Consider the following 19619-nt stretch of genomic DNA (forward strand, 5'->3'; position numbering starts at 1 on the left):
TTCTTCTTTATTATCTGTTTAATGCAATATTTACCTCTCAGAAAATATCAACCTTACTATACATGTATATATAGATAATATTAGAATTAGTAAAAGAAAATTATTATCATTTCGTTTTGCTACTCCTTTTGCAAAGTACTGTCTCAAAAACACAGTTTGTCACTTAAAAACGGTTCATATTAGTTGATAAAATTAATTATACTGCATCGAGTGTAAAGTGACTTATTAAAATATACAGAGCAGTACTGTCTACAAAATATAAGGTTCGATATAAAACGTTTAAGTTATATCATAATGTTCAAAAAACTTTCATAGCGTAAGATCCTTCAAAACAGAAACAGACTTTAATAATTGCAAAAAAACCCAAAACAAAACAAAAAACAAACAAACAAACAAATGTTCATTCCTTATTGAGCAATCAATACTGTACATAGGGTTATTTTTGAACTAAGTGTTATTTTCGCCCTTTTTCACTTGAAAACTGTTTCGTCCAGGCAAAGTTGTGTTTGAAGAAAGATAAATTGAGTCATTGGAATTGCCCAGTCGTAAATTTTCTCACTGACAACAAGGGCGAGAGGGGCAAAATTATTAGGGGGCAAATATTTCGCTGTCGACAGTACCCAAATCGCACTTCTCGTGAATCGCAGCGGTTTAATTATTTTACATAGGAAGTTGGAATTTCAGAATAGAACATATCATAACTCAGAATACCTCAATCACATTAACACTATGAAGAAACTAAATAAAGTCCTAACGTTAATACATTTTCAGTTAGTAATTATAAATAGCGTTGTATAGTTGTCTAACTAGAAAAATAGTGAGTATTCTATAACTTTGTAAGTTTAATTTATGTTACTCTTACGTATGCAGTAAATTTGTACTTCCAGAAAATATTTTTGCTTACTAACTGTACGATTTATAATGCTACAAATTATGTAATAAAGTGGAATCATTTTGTTTACTAACTTTGTATGTGTTATTTTTAATACTACAAAGTATGTAAAATAGCTGTATATCTGCTATGTATAGGACATTATGCTGCAAAAGTTAACAGAAACTTTATACATGATCTGAATTTGAAGTTTCATTAAGATGTTTTATCTGCAATATTACCGTAGAATTATTTGCAAAATCACAGTTCCTACTGTATGGAGAATAGATTGCCTGCATTTTTTTGTCCTAATACATAACAAAAGGCTCGAGGCCCACATTGCTCACCTGAGCGATTTGGCCGAGTACTTTGATCAAAGCAGCTTTATGAAGACCAATACAAAAATATTAATACAAAATGTTTTTTGCTGTTTTTCTTCTCGTTGTTTTAACATTTTAAAATCCAAAACTATATCAGGATGCATTGATACATATAAAAAAAACTTTACAAATTGTAGCATGGTAATTTATTAATAGCATGTTTTAAAGACTGTTACCATTCCTACCTACATTGATTCTTTAACCTCTTCAAGGAGCTAAGTAATAGTTTGCAAGTTAATTTATATTTTGAAGGTGGTATGGGACACCTCCATATTATGATGTACTATTTATCGAAATAAACAATAAAGTGAAGTGTAATTTATTGAAAACAGTAAAACTCGGTTATAGCGAAGTCCTAGGGACCATGTTTTCTATAAACCAGACGATAATTTTTGCTAATTGAGGCTTAGAAAGAAAATACATTGTTTTAAAACCTTTAAAATCGAATTGTAAATCCTAGAATTTATGCAAAATAAATTCATTAAATTAAAAGGTAGTGCAAACTTTTTAACTGTAAACAAACTCGTTATAAAAGTGTTAAATTTCGTTATTATTCAATTCTATAGTCGAGAATTCGCTATATCGGTGTTCGTACTAAACGAGTTTTACTGTATTTTCTTTCTCAAAATTAGTATAGCGCAAAGTTAGAGTTGGAGCGTTCACTTAAAATCTGTAAATCTTGAATTCGAATTCCGCTGATATTTGGTTAATTTTTACATTCTAAAAAGTTTTAAAACATATTTTTGGGTTAAATATTTTATTTTGAACCTCTAACTGGTGAAAGTATCTTGATTATAATGCACTTTTATCCATATTATTATCGACAAGTGTCCCATACCACATAAAATATATAATGACATATGCTAATAACGAACAGTGTTTAAAATTTAAAGTCCAAAGGAAAAACAAAACAGGAGCAAAGCAAACATGGACCTCTAAAACAATTTAGAGGTAAGATCAGGTGCAATGGAGGAGTAACCATCCTCTGCCAACTGGTAACTGTTCGAACAATTAAAAATTAATATCAGGATGGTTCCACAATAAAATCATACATTTCAACTTTACCCTCAGTATATGAGTTCTGAACATTTATCTATATTTTATTCTTCATTGATTGTATAGAGGTTTCTAAAAATCATGCCGCAAAATAAATCGTGAATTTTGTTGCAATAAACTCTCTTTTTCTCGTTTACTTTGATATTCTCTATTACATATTTCACAATATAAATCATCTCATATATCTTTTCCCAGACCTAAACATTAAGATTCAGTAACTCACTTTTTTTTTTATAAACAAGAGTACAAATTGTGACTTGAATATTATCTTATTAAGAAGAGAGCTACTTACGTGTTAGAACTAGTGCCAAATCACATTGTTAATATAGGTTATGTCATATGTTATTTCTCATGTAAATATATAAGAATTAAACATGGAGTAAACAATATTTCATACTAACATTCAATCACAAATAGAGGTATAATTTTGTTCATTTAGCTACCGATGGACCGTTTAAACTCAGTTTTCAATCGAAATAATACAGCAATCATTAGAGTAATATTCAAGTACAAAAAGATGGTAAATAATGCTCTTTAAAATCAAAAGTTATGGTAAATTATTTAACAGATTACACATCAGGTTTGCCTTAAAATTTGTTGTACACCGTATAACAGTGAATTTCTGTCTGAATAGTGACCCTGTCCTTCCAATGAATGAAAAATAATAGAATGGGTACAATACACAATGTGAATATGAGACTTGTGTACATATCAGGTGATTCAATTTATCGCCAAATTCTCAACAGCTGAATTGGGGATTTACCGACCAGAAATTAGATTCGAAAATACAACTTACAAAATATTACATGTATTGTGAAAAATAAAGGTAAATGACATTTAAAGTCACGTCAAACACTCTTACATTAATCTGTCTCACGTGACGTCCCATTTTTCGCCTTTCATAAAAAGATAGATTCTGACAAAATGCATTGAACAGTTAAAGGAGAAAAATGTATCTAAATGCGCTCGTGTAGTTTAAAAGCTTATCTGAAAGTCTACCGAGATTGTAAACAGTGTACCCCTACCATAAATAATGATAAATAATAATTATGTAAATAATGATAAATAATGATTTATTTCTCCCATTTGATTGATTTTTTAGGGGGTGGGGTAAGAAAGGGATTCTTGAAGAGTGCATGTATCAAAAATAAGGTATATGCAAAACAAAACAAAAATTCTCGCCAATTTACTGAGAGGCCGTATCAAACATTACCCTTTGAATATTTCATATATCTTTTTACAGAACTCTTCGTCTCAAAAAGATAAGTAAAGTCTAAACATAGCCATGCCTATTTGGCCCACTTTGAAAATGCGATTGATCTCGTGTAAATGTTACTACATGTGCTTTACACAAAAAGCATTTTGGAAATAAATGTATAAACCAATGATTTATTGATGAATGGGTTAACGAACCCATAAAATATCGAAACCGTGATTGAGAAAAGGACATTTCATTGTTCAAATTTTAAACTATGTTGTGAACATATGTCATTTTTGTTTTGCCTACCGCACAAATTATTAAACCTACCATCATTTTAATCATTCTACCACCTCATAGATCATCGTCTCATCACAAGGAACATTGAGTTGCACTGTTGAAATGGTATAAAAACCAGTTTAAAGTTGAATGAAATATGCTTTATCGGAGATTTTCAAAGCAGGTATAGTAATTCTTTTTAACTGAAATTATATTGTAGATATTTTTTAATCTAAAATCATGCAATTTATTTTATTACAGTATAAACTTAGAGTTTTAATTCAATAACCAAAGCTTAAGGTACTTAATGAAATGTAATGAATATATCAAAATACTATGTTTTGTGGTCATTGATTGCATTCTGATAAATTACTCGTAAATAGTTTTACACCGAACATCAAAAAAATGCTGATGTCTCTGAAAACTCTAAAGTAAAGAATATTTGAAGTCTTAAAGAATAGTTAAAAAAAGTGTTAAAATTCCATTATCGGTAATTCTATTATACGGATTTGTTTATTCGTACCATATTCCGCCAAATTCTAATAATCTTTTACTGTTAATGGGCCGGCAATGAATAAAGACAGTCACTTTTACCAGATTTCGTTAATGATGTACATTTCTAGACTATGTAATATAATATGATAATATGATAAAATGAATATAACATAATTGTATGATATCAAGTCATAAAATACATTTATACATTATTACGATAGAATTATCTTTAAATACATGTCCATTGATACATATATATATATATATATATACAATTTACATTCTTTCCAAAATCAGCAAGCTCTTACCAAAAGTCGGGTTCCAAACACTGGTCAATTATCTTCTACGTTTGATGTAAATTCATCTGAATATTAAAGATATAACTGAATACTTGTTCGTTACATATATTTCCTATTCACGATATAAAACATTTCCTTAGAAACATTTCTTACTATATATTAGGCTGCATTTACTATTTTTGTCCTACAGAATTATCTACGTCTGACATAATGAAGAATGCACTTTTACTTATCAGATTTTTCTACATCTGATAATTACAATATTTACAAAATAATTCCTTTTTAATTCTTAATCCTGATAGGTTTTTTTTAAATTAATCTCATCTTCTAAAATGTTGGTAAATGGCTCAAATAGAAACTTACATTGTCTGGATGTCTTTAAGTCTTCAGAATAGATCATGAAAATATCAGCTTCTCTCTTGGAAATCAAAAAGTGATCTATTTGAACACTGTTCACAAGACACTGAAAACTCCTGACCAATAAAACCAGAGAAGTTTTAAAATCAACCAATGAATGTAAAATGTTTGAATGTGTGTGTGGATTTCAAACTGTGTGTGGAAAGCTCTCACTTAATACTTGTTAGTAGCAGGAAGAATTCGAACTAAAATATATTTTATTTTTATTTATTACTTATTAATTAAAACACATCTACAACCACAATGTTTGGCTTCTGGTTCCACGAAGATCTAAATCATAAAGGTAAAGGCAGTCACCGATGTACCAGTGCAGTATTTTTTTTTAATTTGATCTCAAACTTGTACATCTATTTCATTATATCAATACTGGGCAAATTTGTAATTATTTTTAAAAATACATGCATATCATCAATATTCTTCTTTTAATTTTATTTCACATATAGAGTTTAAAATAAAGTGAATAACATTTTATTTATGAAAAATACTTTGACGCTGAGGGTAAAAAACCACAAAAATAACAAATACACTAAAACTTCGTTGAAACTCATTTTTAGTTAAATTTAGGCTATATTTTCCCTCTCAAGTACATAGCACGACAAATCTAAGCACATGTTTCAAATCAACATCAAATTTTTAACATCAGCACGTTTCAATGTTCATAATTCAATTTATACAGATTCATTTTCAAGCATTTAGTGTATCATTTTTTTTTTGTCAGAGAATAGTAATTAACTGTAACTGTAATAAAAAATTGATAGTAATAATGATGATAGATCTGAAATACTATACATTTTTCTATAACAGAAACTTTCTTTTCTAGCATAAGTGAATGTATGTGAAGCATCACCTGAAAAAGTAAATATTTCTTTTACTTTAAGGAACAAAATGATTTCCCTCTTACACTTTGCTACCCTCCTTGGGCTGACCTGTGCCACCTATCCAACTTACACCACAGGTGGATCATATCTTCCTTATACAGCAGGTAGAATCCAGGGTTTAGGATTCCAAACCCTCCCTTATTCTACTGGTGGGATAGGAAATGTGGGACTTCAAACCTACTTTCCAAGCACGTACAACACATTTGGCAATGGATATTACCCATCATCAACCTACCTATTCAACACTGCTTCCTATCCAACTGTGGTCAGCCATTATTTGTACTTTCCCGCTGGAAATCCATGGCAACCAGGTAGGAACTTCATTGATCTGAGAGTAAACCCCTATCCTTGGTACTTGGGATATTATGGAGGACTTGGAACTGGATTTGGAAGCACCACTTTCCCAGGAACATATGAAACATCTGGAAGTTCTTTAGGCTATCCCACTGGCGGATTTCTCAATAATGGATTAACGGGATTTCCCACCGCTGGGTTTCCAACTGGTTACAACTTCGGACTTAATCCTTCATACACCACATTCACAGGAAATCTCGGATTCGGAAACTACGGATATCCCGGAACAGGAGTTGGGGGGTATTATCCAACCGGAAATCTAGGAGGACAAATCCACAGAAGTAAGTGACTATTTTTCTAAAAACTGTTGATCATTTTATAAGTTAAGAAAAAATGTAAACTTTTTCTTCAGACAGAAGCTTCCTTTTTAGATAATTAACATCAAGATATATAAATACAGAAGGGTTTTATTTGAATGAATAAAATTAATCAACAAATGTCTTATTTCTTTTAGAAAAAATATATTGAGGAAGACCGAAACCGATGGAAGACGCTGTGAAGTTTTGTTATACTTTTATACGACGTGTAGAATAAATTAGTTCAAAGGTGTTGTCTTAGTTGTATCAATATACCCATACCCGTCGGAAAATATACATTTGGGGGAAAACACACATTGGGCTTCGTGCATTGATCCAGCTATTACTTTAAGCTACATTTTAGTTGGTATTTTGTTTTCTTTACAGTTTTAACTTCAGTGTGTTGTTAAAAATGTATAAAAATGATATCTTTTACCACTTGAACAAAAACACAAGTACACATTGATGTATTTTAAGTGGATGTACCAGTAGCAACTGATATAATACTAACTTTGCTTCATCTTATATGTGGTTTTGACCTTACATAGTAATGCAAGAGTTCAAGACTTATTCTTGCTACATTACTTGGTATAAGTATAGATATAAACATTGATAACCGTTTTACAGATACTCTTTACAGTTACGTCACCAGGAGCAGCTTGTTTTAAGACTGCGAACAATCCTTAGGCCATGTATTTAATCAACCTGAAAAAAAATTTAAGGTGGAAGGCTACATCGTCACAACATGTCTGACATCCATTTGCAACGCTATTTTCTTCCGAAATTATAACAATATGTCGGGGTACAAAATAGTTATACACCATTTAAATGAAGTCCTCTAACGAGGGAGATGAAATAGGAAAGAAATCACCAAAACGCTTAGAAAATAAGTCAATTTTCTGAGAGGTTAAAGCTTTCAACTTACATTGATAATCAGCTGTTTTGTACGGGAAAACGTAAAATCTAAATGATATACTGTTTCCCTGCTATTGGAAATACATTTTTGTCACGTCATCAGCAACAGACGATCATACGTATATAACGGATTATCGATAAAGGTAAGCAGATAATATTTTCACTTAAACTATGTATGTAGGATGAATATTAAACTGAAGTACCGTAGTACGATCTCTTAAATTGATCTTAACTTCCCCAATGTAAAACGTTTGCGGTAAAAGACTTGCATTGAAAGTTTAACATTAAAGTAATGTATTTTAATCAAAATAGATATAGCTAGGTAGCGAAAACAGTAAGAAGCCCGAATTTGCAAACCAAATGATGAACCGACAAAATTCTGAAAAGGAGCATGTTTTTCACTACCACATATACATGTGTATCACTATGGACATCTAATGTATGTATCACAGTTGTTGTTTATAATTGCTATTGTATATTTAAAAAAAAAGTAAAAGGCAATTTAACTACTAACACATTGTTTTAAAGAATTAGATATATATAATGCATTCATCAAAAATGTAATTTTTGAGATTCCAAACATTATCATAAGCACTACTTACCTTATATTTACATATTTAGCATAGACTTGTTCCTTTTTCTTTTTGATTTTTATTAAAAAAAAAATCGGTGCCAAGATATTTGAGAAAATGTAAAATGAAAAAAGACAACTCCGAAACAGGATCTTTCATACCAAATCTTTCATATCAAGATTTTGCAATAATTCAGTTTTTCTCTTTTTCATCTCATTAACCAACGAATATTTTATATACTTTTAGATTTTTGTGGGATTTCAGCAGTTTGCCTTGAAAGATTTTTTTTGTATTTTAGTTTCATATTTAGATATAGTAATGTTGTTTATTTATTTATTTCTCATTTCTAAAATCTACAACATGCCACTTTCATAAGAATTTTAAATCAGAAATGTTTAAAAGTTTGACAAATAAGGGGTTATCTGGAACCAGACTGATATTTTAAAAATCCTCTTCTATATTGTACTTTGATATCTATTATTGTTGAATACTGTACCTATAATTAGTAACAAATGCATGCAAAAAATTCTCCTACACTTATTTAATGTAGATATCCACCTTTACCGTACTTTGCAATTTAAATACCATGCATGTCCCAATGTACTTAATCATGCATTGTTGATTCAGCATCATGCTATGTTCCGATTAGATTCTAATGCGGACGTGTAAAAAACCATAATGAGTTTTGTATTTTTTATACAGCCAAAATCTTGCACGCAGCAAATGCAATGTATAGTAAACTTAAATAAAATCGACCATGATATTTATTTTTGTTTATCTATAAATATCGATAAACAATTTTTTTTTATAATAATGCATTTTAAATGTTTAAATTTTATAAGTTCAGCGAATGTGTATTATGTTCTGGAAATAAACATTTTCATATTTAAACAAAAAGATATCGCTTCAATCAGTCAATGACAGAGAGTAAATCAAGTTTGTAAACAATTTGAATAATTTAGTTTAAGGTAAACACAATGATTAAATCGTTCGTTATAAAAGCAATCCCTGGATTTTCTACCAACTTATGCACGAAACTATAAAAAGCATCCAATGTTTAAAGCTTGAACTCTTTTTAAATATGGTTCTTAGTCAGTCTACTATTTATAAAGGAAAGCGCTTATTTCTTTTCCTATTAAGTTTAGTTACTTTCCCCAAACCCTGCATTTTATTACAAGAGGATGGATACTTCTTACAGCTGAGTCGACTTCGCCTAAGAAGCCCTCATCAGCTGTCGTTTTCCTTGTTCAAGGAGACCCAGTGCTGTTTGAGATGCCTTCAATACACAGGTTGCAAAAGTGTAAACTTTGACATGCGGGATGGAAGGTGTGAAATAAACTTTTTCGGACCCCAAAGTCACGGGGTCAAAACGGAAGTTAATCAAACATGGGTTTTATATTACAAACCCAATGGTAAGCAGCGTGTTATTTTTAACGTGGTTTTAGTTTTTTCTTTAATTGTAATGCTAAAATGACCCTCAATTTTGATTTATAATTTTTATATTTAATGTCCCGGAAATTTTGGTGTAAATTGAGACGTCACCTTCAGGAAATATTATGAAAAAATATGAAAAATATAGCTTTAAATAAACGAGCTACGCAATTAGTTATTTTAATAGGTGTCATCTGTCATCTAAAAATTATATATGTTAGGTGGCGCCGGAGTATTGCAAGCTAATGATTGACAAATATCTTTTTAAGGGTTGATCCAAAAGTAATGTCATACAATGATTCGTACTACATATGGTATTTCAAAAAAATGATTATCAAAATTTGAAGAATCACATTATAGTTATCTAGTTTTATTATTTAAGTTTGTTTAGAAGTAAAAGTGATATAAATGCCCTAAAAATATATTAGTAAATCAACGTTTTGTTTGAGGTTTTATTGCAAATTACACCTTTAAATTTTGATGAAACCTCATACAATAGGGACTTTGAAATTAAAATTATATATGTTAGATGGCGCCGGAGTATTACAAACCAATGATTGACAAATATTTGTTAAGGGTTGATCCTAAAGTAATGCCAAACAATGATTCGTACTACATATGGTATAAAAATGATTATCAAAATTTGACTAATCACATCATAGTTATCTAGTTATCTAGTTTTATTATTTAAGTTTGTAGTAATAAAAGTGTTATATATGTCCTAAACTTTATAAACATGTTATATTGACGTGATATATTAGTAAATCAACGTTTTGTTTGTGGTTTTATTTTAAATTACACCTTTAAATTTTGATAAAACTTCATACCTAGGGAGTTTGATAACAAATATAGCAAGTACGCTATTAATTTTCATAACAGTAGTTGTTTATAATGGTTACTACACGGTGATTTTCATATCATATGTCAAAGAACAAAAAAGGCCAGAGATGCAAAAGAGATGCAATACATGTTTTTCTTGTTAAAATCGTTAGAAAATGTATTGGAAATTGATGTCTGGAAAAAAAAACTTCCGGCAGATGGCGATGATACTTCTATTGAGGTAATTTATGTTATGCATTAAAATGTTCCGATCTGAATTAAAATAGGTAATTTTTTGCACATAACGAGTTGTTGTTGCTTTACGCCGATTTTGCATGATTTTGCGCATTCGTTACATTGAGTTTTTAACAAAGACATATTGATTTAAATACAAAACATTAATGATAAATGCCCTTTTTTTTTTATCTAGTATGATGATTAAGTAGATGTTAATACTGGCTATACGTATGGCCTTACCAATTTCAGTTGAGCGTAAACGAGGGTTGATCCGAAAGTAGTGTCACATATGCAAATAAGTCTGTTATATCACCACAGATTTGTTCTTGAATGATACTTTATCAAACTTTTGTAAAAATTCATGGTCAGGGTTTGGTAAAGTTGAAACCAAATGATTCATTTTGGGTGCAATTAAAGGTTTTAGTACAACTATTCTTATAATTTAGTTAATTTCCTTAAGTTTTATTGTCTCATTGTTTGTATAATGTCCAATATTTTACTTTTGTTATTAAGTTATGACATTTACATTAATACAAAAATTCAGTTCCTAATAAATCAAAAATTGTATTATCCCTGGTCAGTTTCCATTTCGAGTGAGTAAAAACATCTTTTAATGTTTGGAGCTTTTCATTTTAATTTGTCTTATTTTTTCTGATATAAAAATGTAAAACTAGACATCAGTTGATGACATATAATTATGTTTAATGTTATCTTATTAAAATAATTTTAAAAATAGAATAACAATTTTGATTTTGCCAATATTTTCATCCTTTTTTAAAATCACAACGCCCAAGAATCTTTTTGTGACATTACTTTTTGACCAACTCCTCTTGTGTGCTAATTTGATGAAAAAATTTGTAGAAGAATGTTATTTTTCTCTTGATTTAAGATAAAAGGGAAACAAAAAAAGCACACACAACAACTTTTACACATAATGCCACATATGATAAATTTGTTAATTTCTTTAGCCGAGGATAGGGAGCTAATGCTTCGCGCAACTGCCGGAAATGGAATCAGCGTCAGAGACACATGGTTAGGAACAACCAAACCACCTCCTGCCGAAGACGCGTGTATCTCTATGGCAACTGGGGCTTGCTCTACACACTATCGGAATCCAAATGTCGATCTTTGGAACACTCTTCCTATAGTTCAGGTTATTGATTTGATTTAAAACGTTACTTTAAAATTTGACTAAAAGGCCTAAAGTTCAAGCGGGTTTTCTTCAAAGAATTTAGTGGCTAAAACTTGTAGAATGTTGACAAGAAGAACATTTTTGTATATTTGAATCACGCTCGATTGGCGGAGGGGGTTCCAATAATTCACAATATGAAGCATTGCCAGCCATTTAACTCAGTGTTAACTGAAATGTCTGGACAGGTGAATAACTGACAGAGATACAACATTCAGTCACCTGTCAGTTAATTTTCTGCTACATTATAATTACCTTTAAGTTGAATAAAATATTTTTATTAAGTTCATCTTCTTAAGAAATGAATCGGAAGCAATGACTTATGAAATTAACATGAAGGCAAAAAAGCAAAAAGGTATAGAGAATGTTTTTATTCATATCATAACTCCTGAAATGTAGAAAAGCCATATTTAGGATCTAGTTTTACGTATAAAGGTCTTCCGATTAACGATTTCCGATCCTCAGCCATGTTCGATAGCTTATCTGGATCTTTTTTTTCATTCGTACCATAAATCTGCCTTTTATATTGACAAATTCAATTTTTCTTCTAGCGCTAGTATTATGATCAATTACTGAACAAAATGCTTGGCTTAGTGGATCCACGGAGATCTACATTATATAGATGTAGGTAAATATGTTCGAGCCGCCGATCGCGATGGACCGTTATTGCCTTTTTTGTATCTTAACCTGTATACTTATTCCATTATATCCATCAAAATTAAATATGCAATACATATGTAAAATACATGAATGCCATAACAAATTTAATTTTTTTAAAATTTGAAGGAAAAATAAGATTTTTATGATGAGATAATACTTTTAGGCTGAGGATCGGAGAATTTTGCAGGATGGATTCAATATATGGCCTTGATCAATGAATTCCATTTAAATGTTGTGTAAACAGGTTTAAGTTATATTGAGCAAATATATGTCAAATAGTCATGCAGAAAAGCTTTATAGAAAATGAATTCATATGATATGTATATCAATAATATTTATAGAGGATGTAAAAGAGACTAATGAATAAAAGTCAGTGGTAACCTACAATGTAGATCAATGGTTGTGACTAATGGATCCTTTTTAGTCCCCTACCGGTTTTCACCGGAGGGGACTATAGCTTTCCTCTGCGTCCGTCAGTCCGTCCGTCCGTCTGTCTGTCCGTCCGTCTGTCTGTCCCACTTCAGTTTTCCACACTTTTTTTCTTTTTGCGTTTGAGGAATAATATGAAATTTGCTGAACAGCTTCAAAATGTCAAACTACAGATCAAGTTTACACTTTTGTAGCTTCTGTTTGGCATATATTCGAGAAAATTAATTTTTTACATTCCAATTTTTTAATGTTCGGGTTCGATATTCTGCATAACAGTGCATTTTTTCACAATTTCCACAAACCGGTAGGGGACGTGTATTGCTTATGCAATACTCTCAGAATGCTTGTTTTTAGTTGCCTCTTAGTCATTAATTATTGCGCCTGTTTGCCTGGGTTTTAGGTTTTCTTGGAGCTATATAAAGAAGGATCACTGGTCATGTTTATGACATTCAATGGCACAGCCTCCAACATAGAGAATTGGATGTCTCCCTCAAGACTTCTGTCGAGCAGTTGGACAAAACTTTCTTTGGATGCACATTTCACGTACTTTTCTCTTACAGGGTATATACAGGTTTAACCCATAATCTTACATTCTAATATTCATCGTACAACCGAACATCCTAACAAAAGAAGTATAACATGTAAATATGAGGATATAAGAATATATATATATATATATATATATATATATATATATATATATATATATATATATATATATATATATATATATATATATATATATATATATATATATATATAAATTATATATACATATCCACTTTTGTTCTAGGGTTAACCAATTCTATTTATTTTTAATAATTGAAAGGGCAGAGTCATAAACTAGAACAAAATTTACTAGTTTTTGGTCTAAAGAACTATATATGATAAGAGTTAAATTTGGCCCCCATAATTTGCCATTTTTTAAGTGTTTCGGGTAAAATAAAATGTTAACTAATTTTTTAGAAGACTTGATATAAAATATATTTTTCATCTATTTATTTGATTTATTTGCACTCACTGGCAGTATATGACGTCAGAAGTGACGCCATTTCTATAATTCAATCAAAATCAGCCAACAATTGACATTTTAATTATCTATTTACGAATGGGAAATATAGAGCGCATGCTTGAACAAGGAAAAATTTTTCGTCACTTATTAGTCTTGGCTAGATACATCTCCAATTAAAATATTTTATTTGTTCAAGAATGCGCTCTATGTTTTCGGAAGGAAAAACTGCTTGAAAACAAGCTGTTTTACGCTAAAAATGCAAAAAATGGCGGGAAAAGGTTGTCTTTACAATGTCATATTTCTTAATTGTGGGCACTTGAACCAAAATGAATATTATGTAAACACATCTCATACATATCCGTACTAGGAAAACAAAGAATGATAGTAAAATGATGATGTTCATTTTAGGGGGCCATTTTAGGCCCTTATCATATATAGTCCTTTCATCGGAAATGCGTCAATCATTACAATAAAACAATTCAAGCTTAAAACATAATCAGAATGTGTCATTTTCTACATTCTTATTTGAAAAAAAGAGGCCGCTGACATAATTATGTAAAGGGATCACATTATTTGTAAAATTGGGTAAATCTTAGGGAGGAGACGCATGTTATTTGTACGATTTAAGAGTATTATAACAGCTTACAATTCATTGTAGTTTTTGCGAAGTGAAAGTGATTATATGTTTTTGCAAAAAATGACCGGATGTAGTCTTAAGAAACAATACGCTCTTTGTTTAAGCGACTCCTACTGCTCCTGTGTGTTTCTGATACAGCAGAGTTATGGGGAGTGTGTCAAGGACACTGGATGGTTCGTTGTCCTTGACCCGATCTTAACGCCTCCAGATTGCTGTAAATGGAGCGACCTTCCCGAAAAACCAAAGTTTGTTTATTCGATGGATGACAACATGACAACGTTCCAAGACGGACGTAAGAATTACATATTGATACATACATCCAAATCTGCTTTTTATTTGCGAGCAATTAGAAATGAAAGTGATTCAGATGAATATGATTGACAAATGTAATACTAGGTTTTCTGATTTGTGTTTGTTCTATTTTAGATGTTGGTTTTGCTGATGTTTTGGCTTTGTATGTCAAATACGAATAAACAGTTAACATTTCTTACCACAATAGCAAAATGAGCCGTTTCTTAAACGATGGACTTTTTAGCAAAATGAGCCGTTTCTTAAACGATGGAAATTTTGTAGTCTTGTATAAATCTTGAGATTCTAATAAAAAGATAAAGTTTTATTTCAGAATTTTTTAGAAATTGTAAAAATGTTTTATGTCCTATGCTAAATTCAACTACCCCTACCACAATTGCGACTGTATGGTATTATGCTCTATAGCTGAGGAATCTTCGTTACATTAATACACAAAGGTGACAATTAAGCAGTGTTTAATTGAATCACACACCACTTCCGTCTTAACCTAATCTCGTTTTGAAATTAAAATTAATAGGGACTGAACAATACATTAATAAAGTGAAGTTATTTCAATATGTAGTTATCCTTAAAAAATATCAACATGCAGTTTTCAATAAATCGTATGAACCTATGCAAAGTTTAACGTTGACATTATTGTTTCGCGACCTTGTTTGCAACGATTATTAGGTTATTGAACTTTCGATGATTGATCATTAACCGAGTAACTGTTATGTAATCCACTTTTACAAGTTGTACAATCGAAAAACGAGGTGGTTAAAACATATTCGGACAACTGTTGTACAACTGCACTTTCATCATTTCCTACGATCCTGCTGGCACCAGACAATGAATGCAACTTTTGTCGGTGCATATAAATCAATTCTTACGCGTGCGTATCTCCAGTGTCCATCATTCTCTAAGCGGTGAGTAGATGTGCGTTTTATTCTAGATTTGTGTCTTTTCATTGAATGCTGCCAACAGCTTGTTTTATTTTATCTTTTATTTTAATTTCTAGATTTGTGAAATCGAGTATTAAAGTTTCTTCAAAATGAGGGTCCTACTTCCTGTTAGTCTCCTCCTTGGCATTGCCTCTGCCACCTTTCCTGGTTCTTACTATGGAGATCCCGGATATGTTCAGTCCCTACCCCCAAGAATCACCTCTCTCACAATGACCTTTCCCCACGGAAACCCTTTCAGACCAGGCGAGAACTACGTGGATCTGGGAAGAACCGGGCCCTACTATCTTGGTAACGGTTACAGAGGTTACACCATCTATCCAACATACGGAATCAGTAATACGTATAACAGGCTGTTTGGTGGTGGGTCTCCCTTTGGGTTAATTGGGGGCAATAATTATGGAGGTTATCCCTTTGGAGGTTATCCGACGGGAAATATCGGAGGTGGTCTTTTAGGGAGACCTTTTGGACGTAAGTAAAATGACAAAAATCAATATTTGGATGGAAGGGATTGTTTATGCAAACTTAATATTGCTTATTTACTTTAATGTATGGTGACCATCTAAGTTTGTTATTATAATCTATGATTTTTTAAGAGTACTAAAGTTGTTTGTTTTCAATTTGTTTCAGATAAACGGCATGGTTGAATTTTTTAAAAATGATTTGAATAAACGTTTAAAAACTAATTTAGTTTTAGTGTTTCTGCATTTTAATTGACATACTCTAATATGGTGTTTTTGCCAAAAAAAATTATCATAATTTTGAAAATAATGAGCCAATGTTTTATTTAAAGATTTGCGCAAATTCAAATATTCACATTTATTCTTAAGCAACGGATCCACTACAAATGTTTGACGGAAAATTGGAACATTAACAGAAGTTCCAAGACATACTAAAACAACGTTTTACCTTTCAATAAATAAGAAGTAATAAACTGAAACACAACATCCCCTTTAACTTTTTTTTGTTAAGAAAAATAAACAGGTTGAATAAAACACTAATATAAATAATAAGTTTCAAATTAATATTAAACCTTAAAATACAGAGGATTCCTTATCAATTGCGAGGAATAAATATCCGCGTAAAATCCCAAAAAGCGGCCCTCGAGTACTTTAAAATTGCGCTTGTATTTTTAAGACAGAAAATATTAACGAAAAGATTGATGCTCGTGATTATGTGTCCGCGATTTGATTCAATAAGCGGAATTGTGGAATTTAAAACTCGAGTAAAATGATGAATTTACAGGAAATGATAGGCATGGTGACCCTTTGTACGAAGTTTTTTTCTATCAAATAAATCAACATACGTTGACAATCAAGTTAATTATATCAACAAGCAACATAACATTTGATTACAATCAAATCAAAATTGTCTAAAATCCAAAAAAAAAAAAAACAATTATCGCCCACATGCGACTTCAAACATGGTAGATGCTGCTTATTTTACGTGGACATGCGAGAAAAATATGTTTACAAGTAACTTATTTATGTTTACATACGTGTACAACTTATTCCTGTTTGCATGCAACTTAATTATGTTGACTTGCAACTTTATGATATCATGCAAATTCGTGATATTGACTTGCGTGATCAGTATGTCGACATGCATCTTGTTGACATAGGTAAGTTGCATGTCAACATATCTATTTCGCATGTCTACATAAACAAGTAGCAATAAGCATGTTGGAAATCACATGCGGGCAATATTTGATGTTTTTAGGGCATTTTTAATTTCATATGAATGCAAAATTTCTTGCATGTCAACATAATTGTTGTGCATTATGGCATAACTATAGGCGTTTGAAGGGGTAAAAAAAAACGGTAATGCCTTAACTTTCTATGAAAATACACATTTATTGATGACGTAGAGACTTGCGCGCTATCTAGCGTCAATCCAGTGAATAATTGTTGGTTTTACATCGGTGTCTGTTGATTATGCAGACGAGTCTGTTAATTTTGTTTTAAGCTTGTCTGTTTCGTATTTCAATATGTTTTTAAAAATTAGTTGTCCCTTTCGCATTAACTTTTTTTTAACCCATTCCGCTGCTCATACATATAACTATCTTGTCTGTAAACATATTTATCTTGTATTTCGTTATATTTAGTAGAAAAACAACTTTCGTCCAAAGTGCAGAAGTATGCCAACTCCCAAAAAACAATAAAGCACAAGTAATGCACGTTTTTAAGCTTTACGTAAGAATAATGGGGTTAATTATTTGTCAACTGATGAACACATGCGGGATTGTTTGACCTCACATAATCCTTATCTTTGAATATCCAACTGTAATATATATTTATTTAAATGCCGAATTGCCGTCATGTATTGAACGTTTTTTAGGTTTACTTACAATTTATGAGGAGGTTAGATCAAATATTTGACGACTATTGTAAGGCTGCGCATATTTTTTACCTTCCGTGTTCCTTGTGTCATTAAAATGTGTCACTAAAATGCGAATGCAACTCGCAACGGTACCATATAAATCAATTCTGAAACGTGCGTATCTCCAGTGTCCATCATTCTCTAAGCGGTGAGTAGATGTGCGTTTTAATCTAGACTTGGGTCTTTCTCATTGATTGCTGCCAACAGCTTGTTTCATTCCATATTTATATTTGATATTTAGATCTGTAAAATTGGATATAAAAACTATCAGAATGAGTTGCCTACTTTCCGTTAGTCTACTTTTTGGAATTGTTTGTGCCATCTTTCCTGGTTTTTGCTACGGTGGTCACGTGCGGTCCATTTATCCAACATACGGAATCAGTAATACGTATAACAGGCTGTTTGATGGTGGGTCTCTCTTTGGTGGATTGACCAGTGGAAGCGTAGGTTTAATTGGCAATAAATATGAACGTTATCCTTTTAGAGGCCATCCTACGGGAAACGTCGGAGGTGGTCTTTTAGGAGGACCCCATGGACGTAAGTATACAGGCAACCTTAAAGTAGATCCAGTTTTCTGTGATGTCATACTGTATTGTAAAACTTTGAATTCTTTAAAATTTGTGCAAGATAGTTTTATTAATTTTATGTGAATATAATCACATGGATGTAATTAGAATACTGTCAAGTTCAAGATATATTTGCAGCTTAATTCTATCCTAAATTTACAATTTTTTATACATTTCATCTATGCTAAGGGGAAATAACTCTTTTTCTGACTTTTCTCTCAGTTGTATGTCTAAATGCTATAATTTTTCTAATCCCAACAACCAATTTTAAAATGTTTTTGTAGTTTTAGTTTTCTAACACAGTTAACAATAAAATTAGAAAAGATAAACAAGTTTCTGCCTACAAAGATTTTACTTTTTAACAAAAAAGTACGGTTTTCTGATCCTAAAATACGCTTTAGGTCATGTTTATCTGACATCTCAAGAAGTGTGATTTCATGTATATTTTTTCTAATAATTGATGAAATTTAAGTTTATTTAGTTGTAATCAGTTATGATTTTCAACTTTCATCAGAGAATTGTACGAGTATGGAGTTACCTTAATATTATATTTTATATTAATCATAATTTGGATAGAAAGGATTGGTCTAGGGTATATATAAACTTGCAATTGCTTATTTTTCATGCTGACTACTTTAGTTTATTAATTATAATATATGCCTACTATATTGTACTAAATTTGTACTAAAACTTTTTTTCCTTTTTTTTTTTAGATTATTGGAGGGCATGAATCGTTTCTACGAATGATTTGTATAAAAACGTTTAAAAATAAATCTAGTCTTAATATTTTCTGCATCGTAATTGGTATACTCTACTTCAATGTTTTCAACAATACGATTTATGATGGTTTTAAAGCTGCTTGGTCCGATTTTTTCGTTATTACAGTATTTAAAAAAAATTTCTATACAAACCATTCATTTTAGAAAGTTATGCACTTTCTCCTATTTACACCAGCAGAATCAGTCTCCTTTCAAAGTTAGAAATATTCAAAGTAAATAAAAAT

At 31.0% G+C, this 19619-nt stretch overlaps 2 protein-coding genes and 1 long non-coding RNA gene across 4 annotated transcripts; all 3 read left to right on the forward strand.

Annotated features, from left to right (window-relative positions):
* The first annotated feature begins 5873 nt into the window (after window positions 1-5873).
* Window positions 5874-6774, forward strand: LOC105338641 (uncharacterized). The gene is made up of 2 exons (XR_010708662.1): window positions 5874-6508; window positions 6682-6774. It is a non-coding gene; the product is annotated as an uncharacterized lncRNA (long non-coding RNA).
* A 2326-nt stretch (window positions 6775-9100) lies between these two features.
* LOC105338639 (uncharacterized) lies at window positions 9101-15027 on the forward strand. Its single transcript, XM_011443842.4, has 5 exons — window positions 9101-9422; window positions 11466-11650; window positions 13176-13336; window positions 14529-14716; window positions 14851-15027. The coding sequence occupies exons 1-5, from the start codon at window positions 9323-9325 to the stop codon at window positions 14895-14897; spliced, it is 681 nt and encodes a 226-aa protein (XP_011442144.4). The 5' UTR covers window positions 9101-9322; the 3' UTR covers window positions 14898-15027.
* Window positions 15028-15428: 401 nt separating this feature from the next.
* Window positions 15429-19405, forward strand: LOC105338698 (uncharacterized). 2 transcript variants are annotated; one of them, XM_066069565.1, is made up of 4 exons: window positions 15429-15638; window positions 15731-16142; window positions 18535-18587; window positions 19330-19405. In XM_066069565.1, exons 2-3 carry the CDS (start codon window positions 15764-15766, stop codon window positions 18570-18572), a joined length of 417 nt encoding a protein of 138 aa, XP_065925637.1. In that variant the 5' UTR covers window positions 15429-15638; window positions 15731-15763; the 3' UTR covers window positions 18573-18587; window positions 19330-19405. The 2 variants fall into 2 exon arrangements, with proteins under 2 accessions (XP_065925637.1, XP_011442225.3); XM_011443923.4 differs by lacking the exons at window positions 18535-18587; window positions 19330-19405 and adding an exon at window positions 16302-16357 and having other exon boundaries at window positions 15437-15638.
* Window positions 19406-19619: the final 214 nt, after the last annotated feature.

The sequence above is a fragment of the Magallana gigas genome, chromosome 8, assembly GCF_963853765.1.
Source record: "Magallana gigas chromosome 8, xbMagGiga1.1, whole genome shotgun sequence".
NCBI classification, from domain to species: Eukaryota; Metazoa; Mollusca; class Bivalvia; order Ostreida; family Ostreidae; genus Magallana; species Magallana gigas.

What these genes read in the sequence shown, in the direction of transcription:
- LOC105338639 (XM_011443842.4), top strand. Translation starts at nt 9,323, where the DNA reads ATGCGGGATGGAAGGTGTGAAATAAACTTTTTCGGACCCCAAAGTCAC. An exon ending in TTTATATTACAAACCCAATG is followed by an intron (nt 9,423 to 11,465) that starts GTAAGCAGCGTG and finishes TAATTTCTTTAG; the next exon opens with CCGAGGATAGGGAGCTAATG. An exon ending in GACAACGTTCCAAGACGGAC is followed by an intron (nt 14,717 to 14,850) that starts GTAAGAATTACA and finishes GTTCTATTTTAG; the next exon opens with ATGTTGGTTTTGCTGATGTT.
- LOC105338698 (XM_066069565.1), top strand. Translation starts at nt 15,764, where the DNA reads ATGAGGGTCCTACTTCCTGTTAGTCTCCTCCTTGGCATTGCCTCTGCC. An exon ending in TTTAGGGAGACCTTTTGGAC is followed by an intron (nt 16,143 to 18,534) that starts GTAAGTAAAATG and finishes TTATCCTTTTAG; the next exon opens with AGGCCATCCTACGGGAAACG.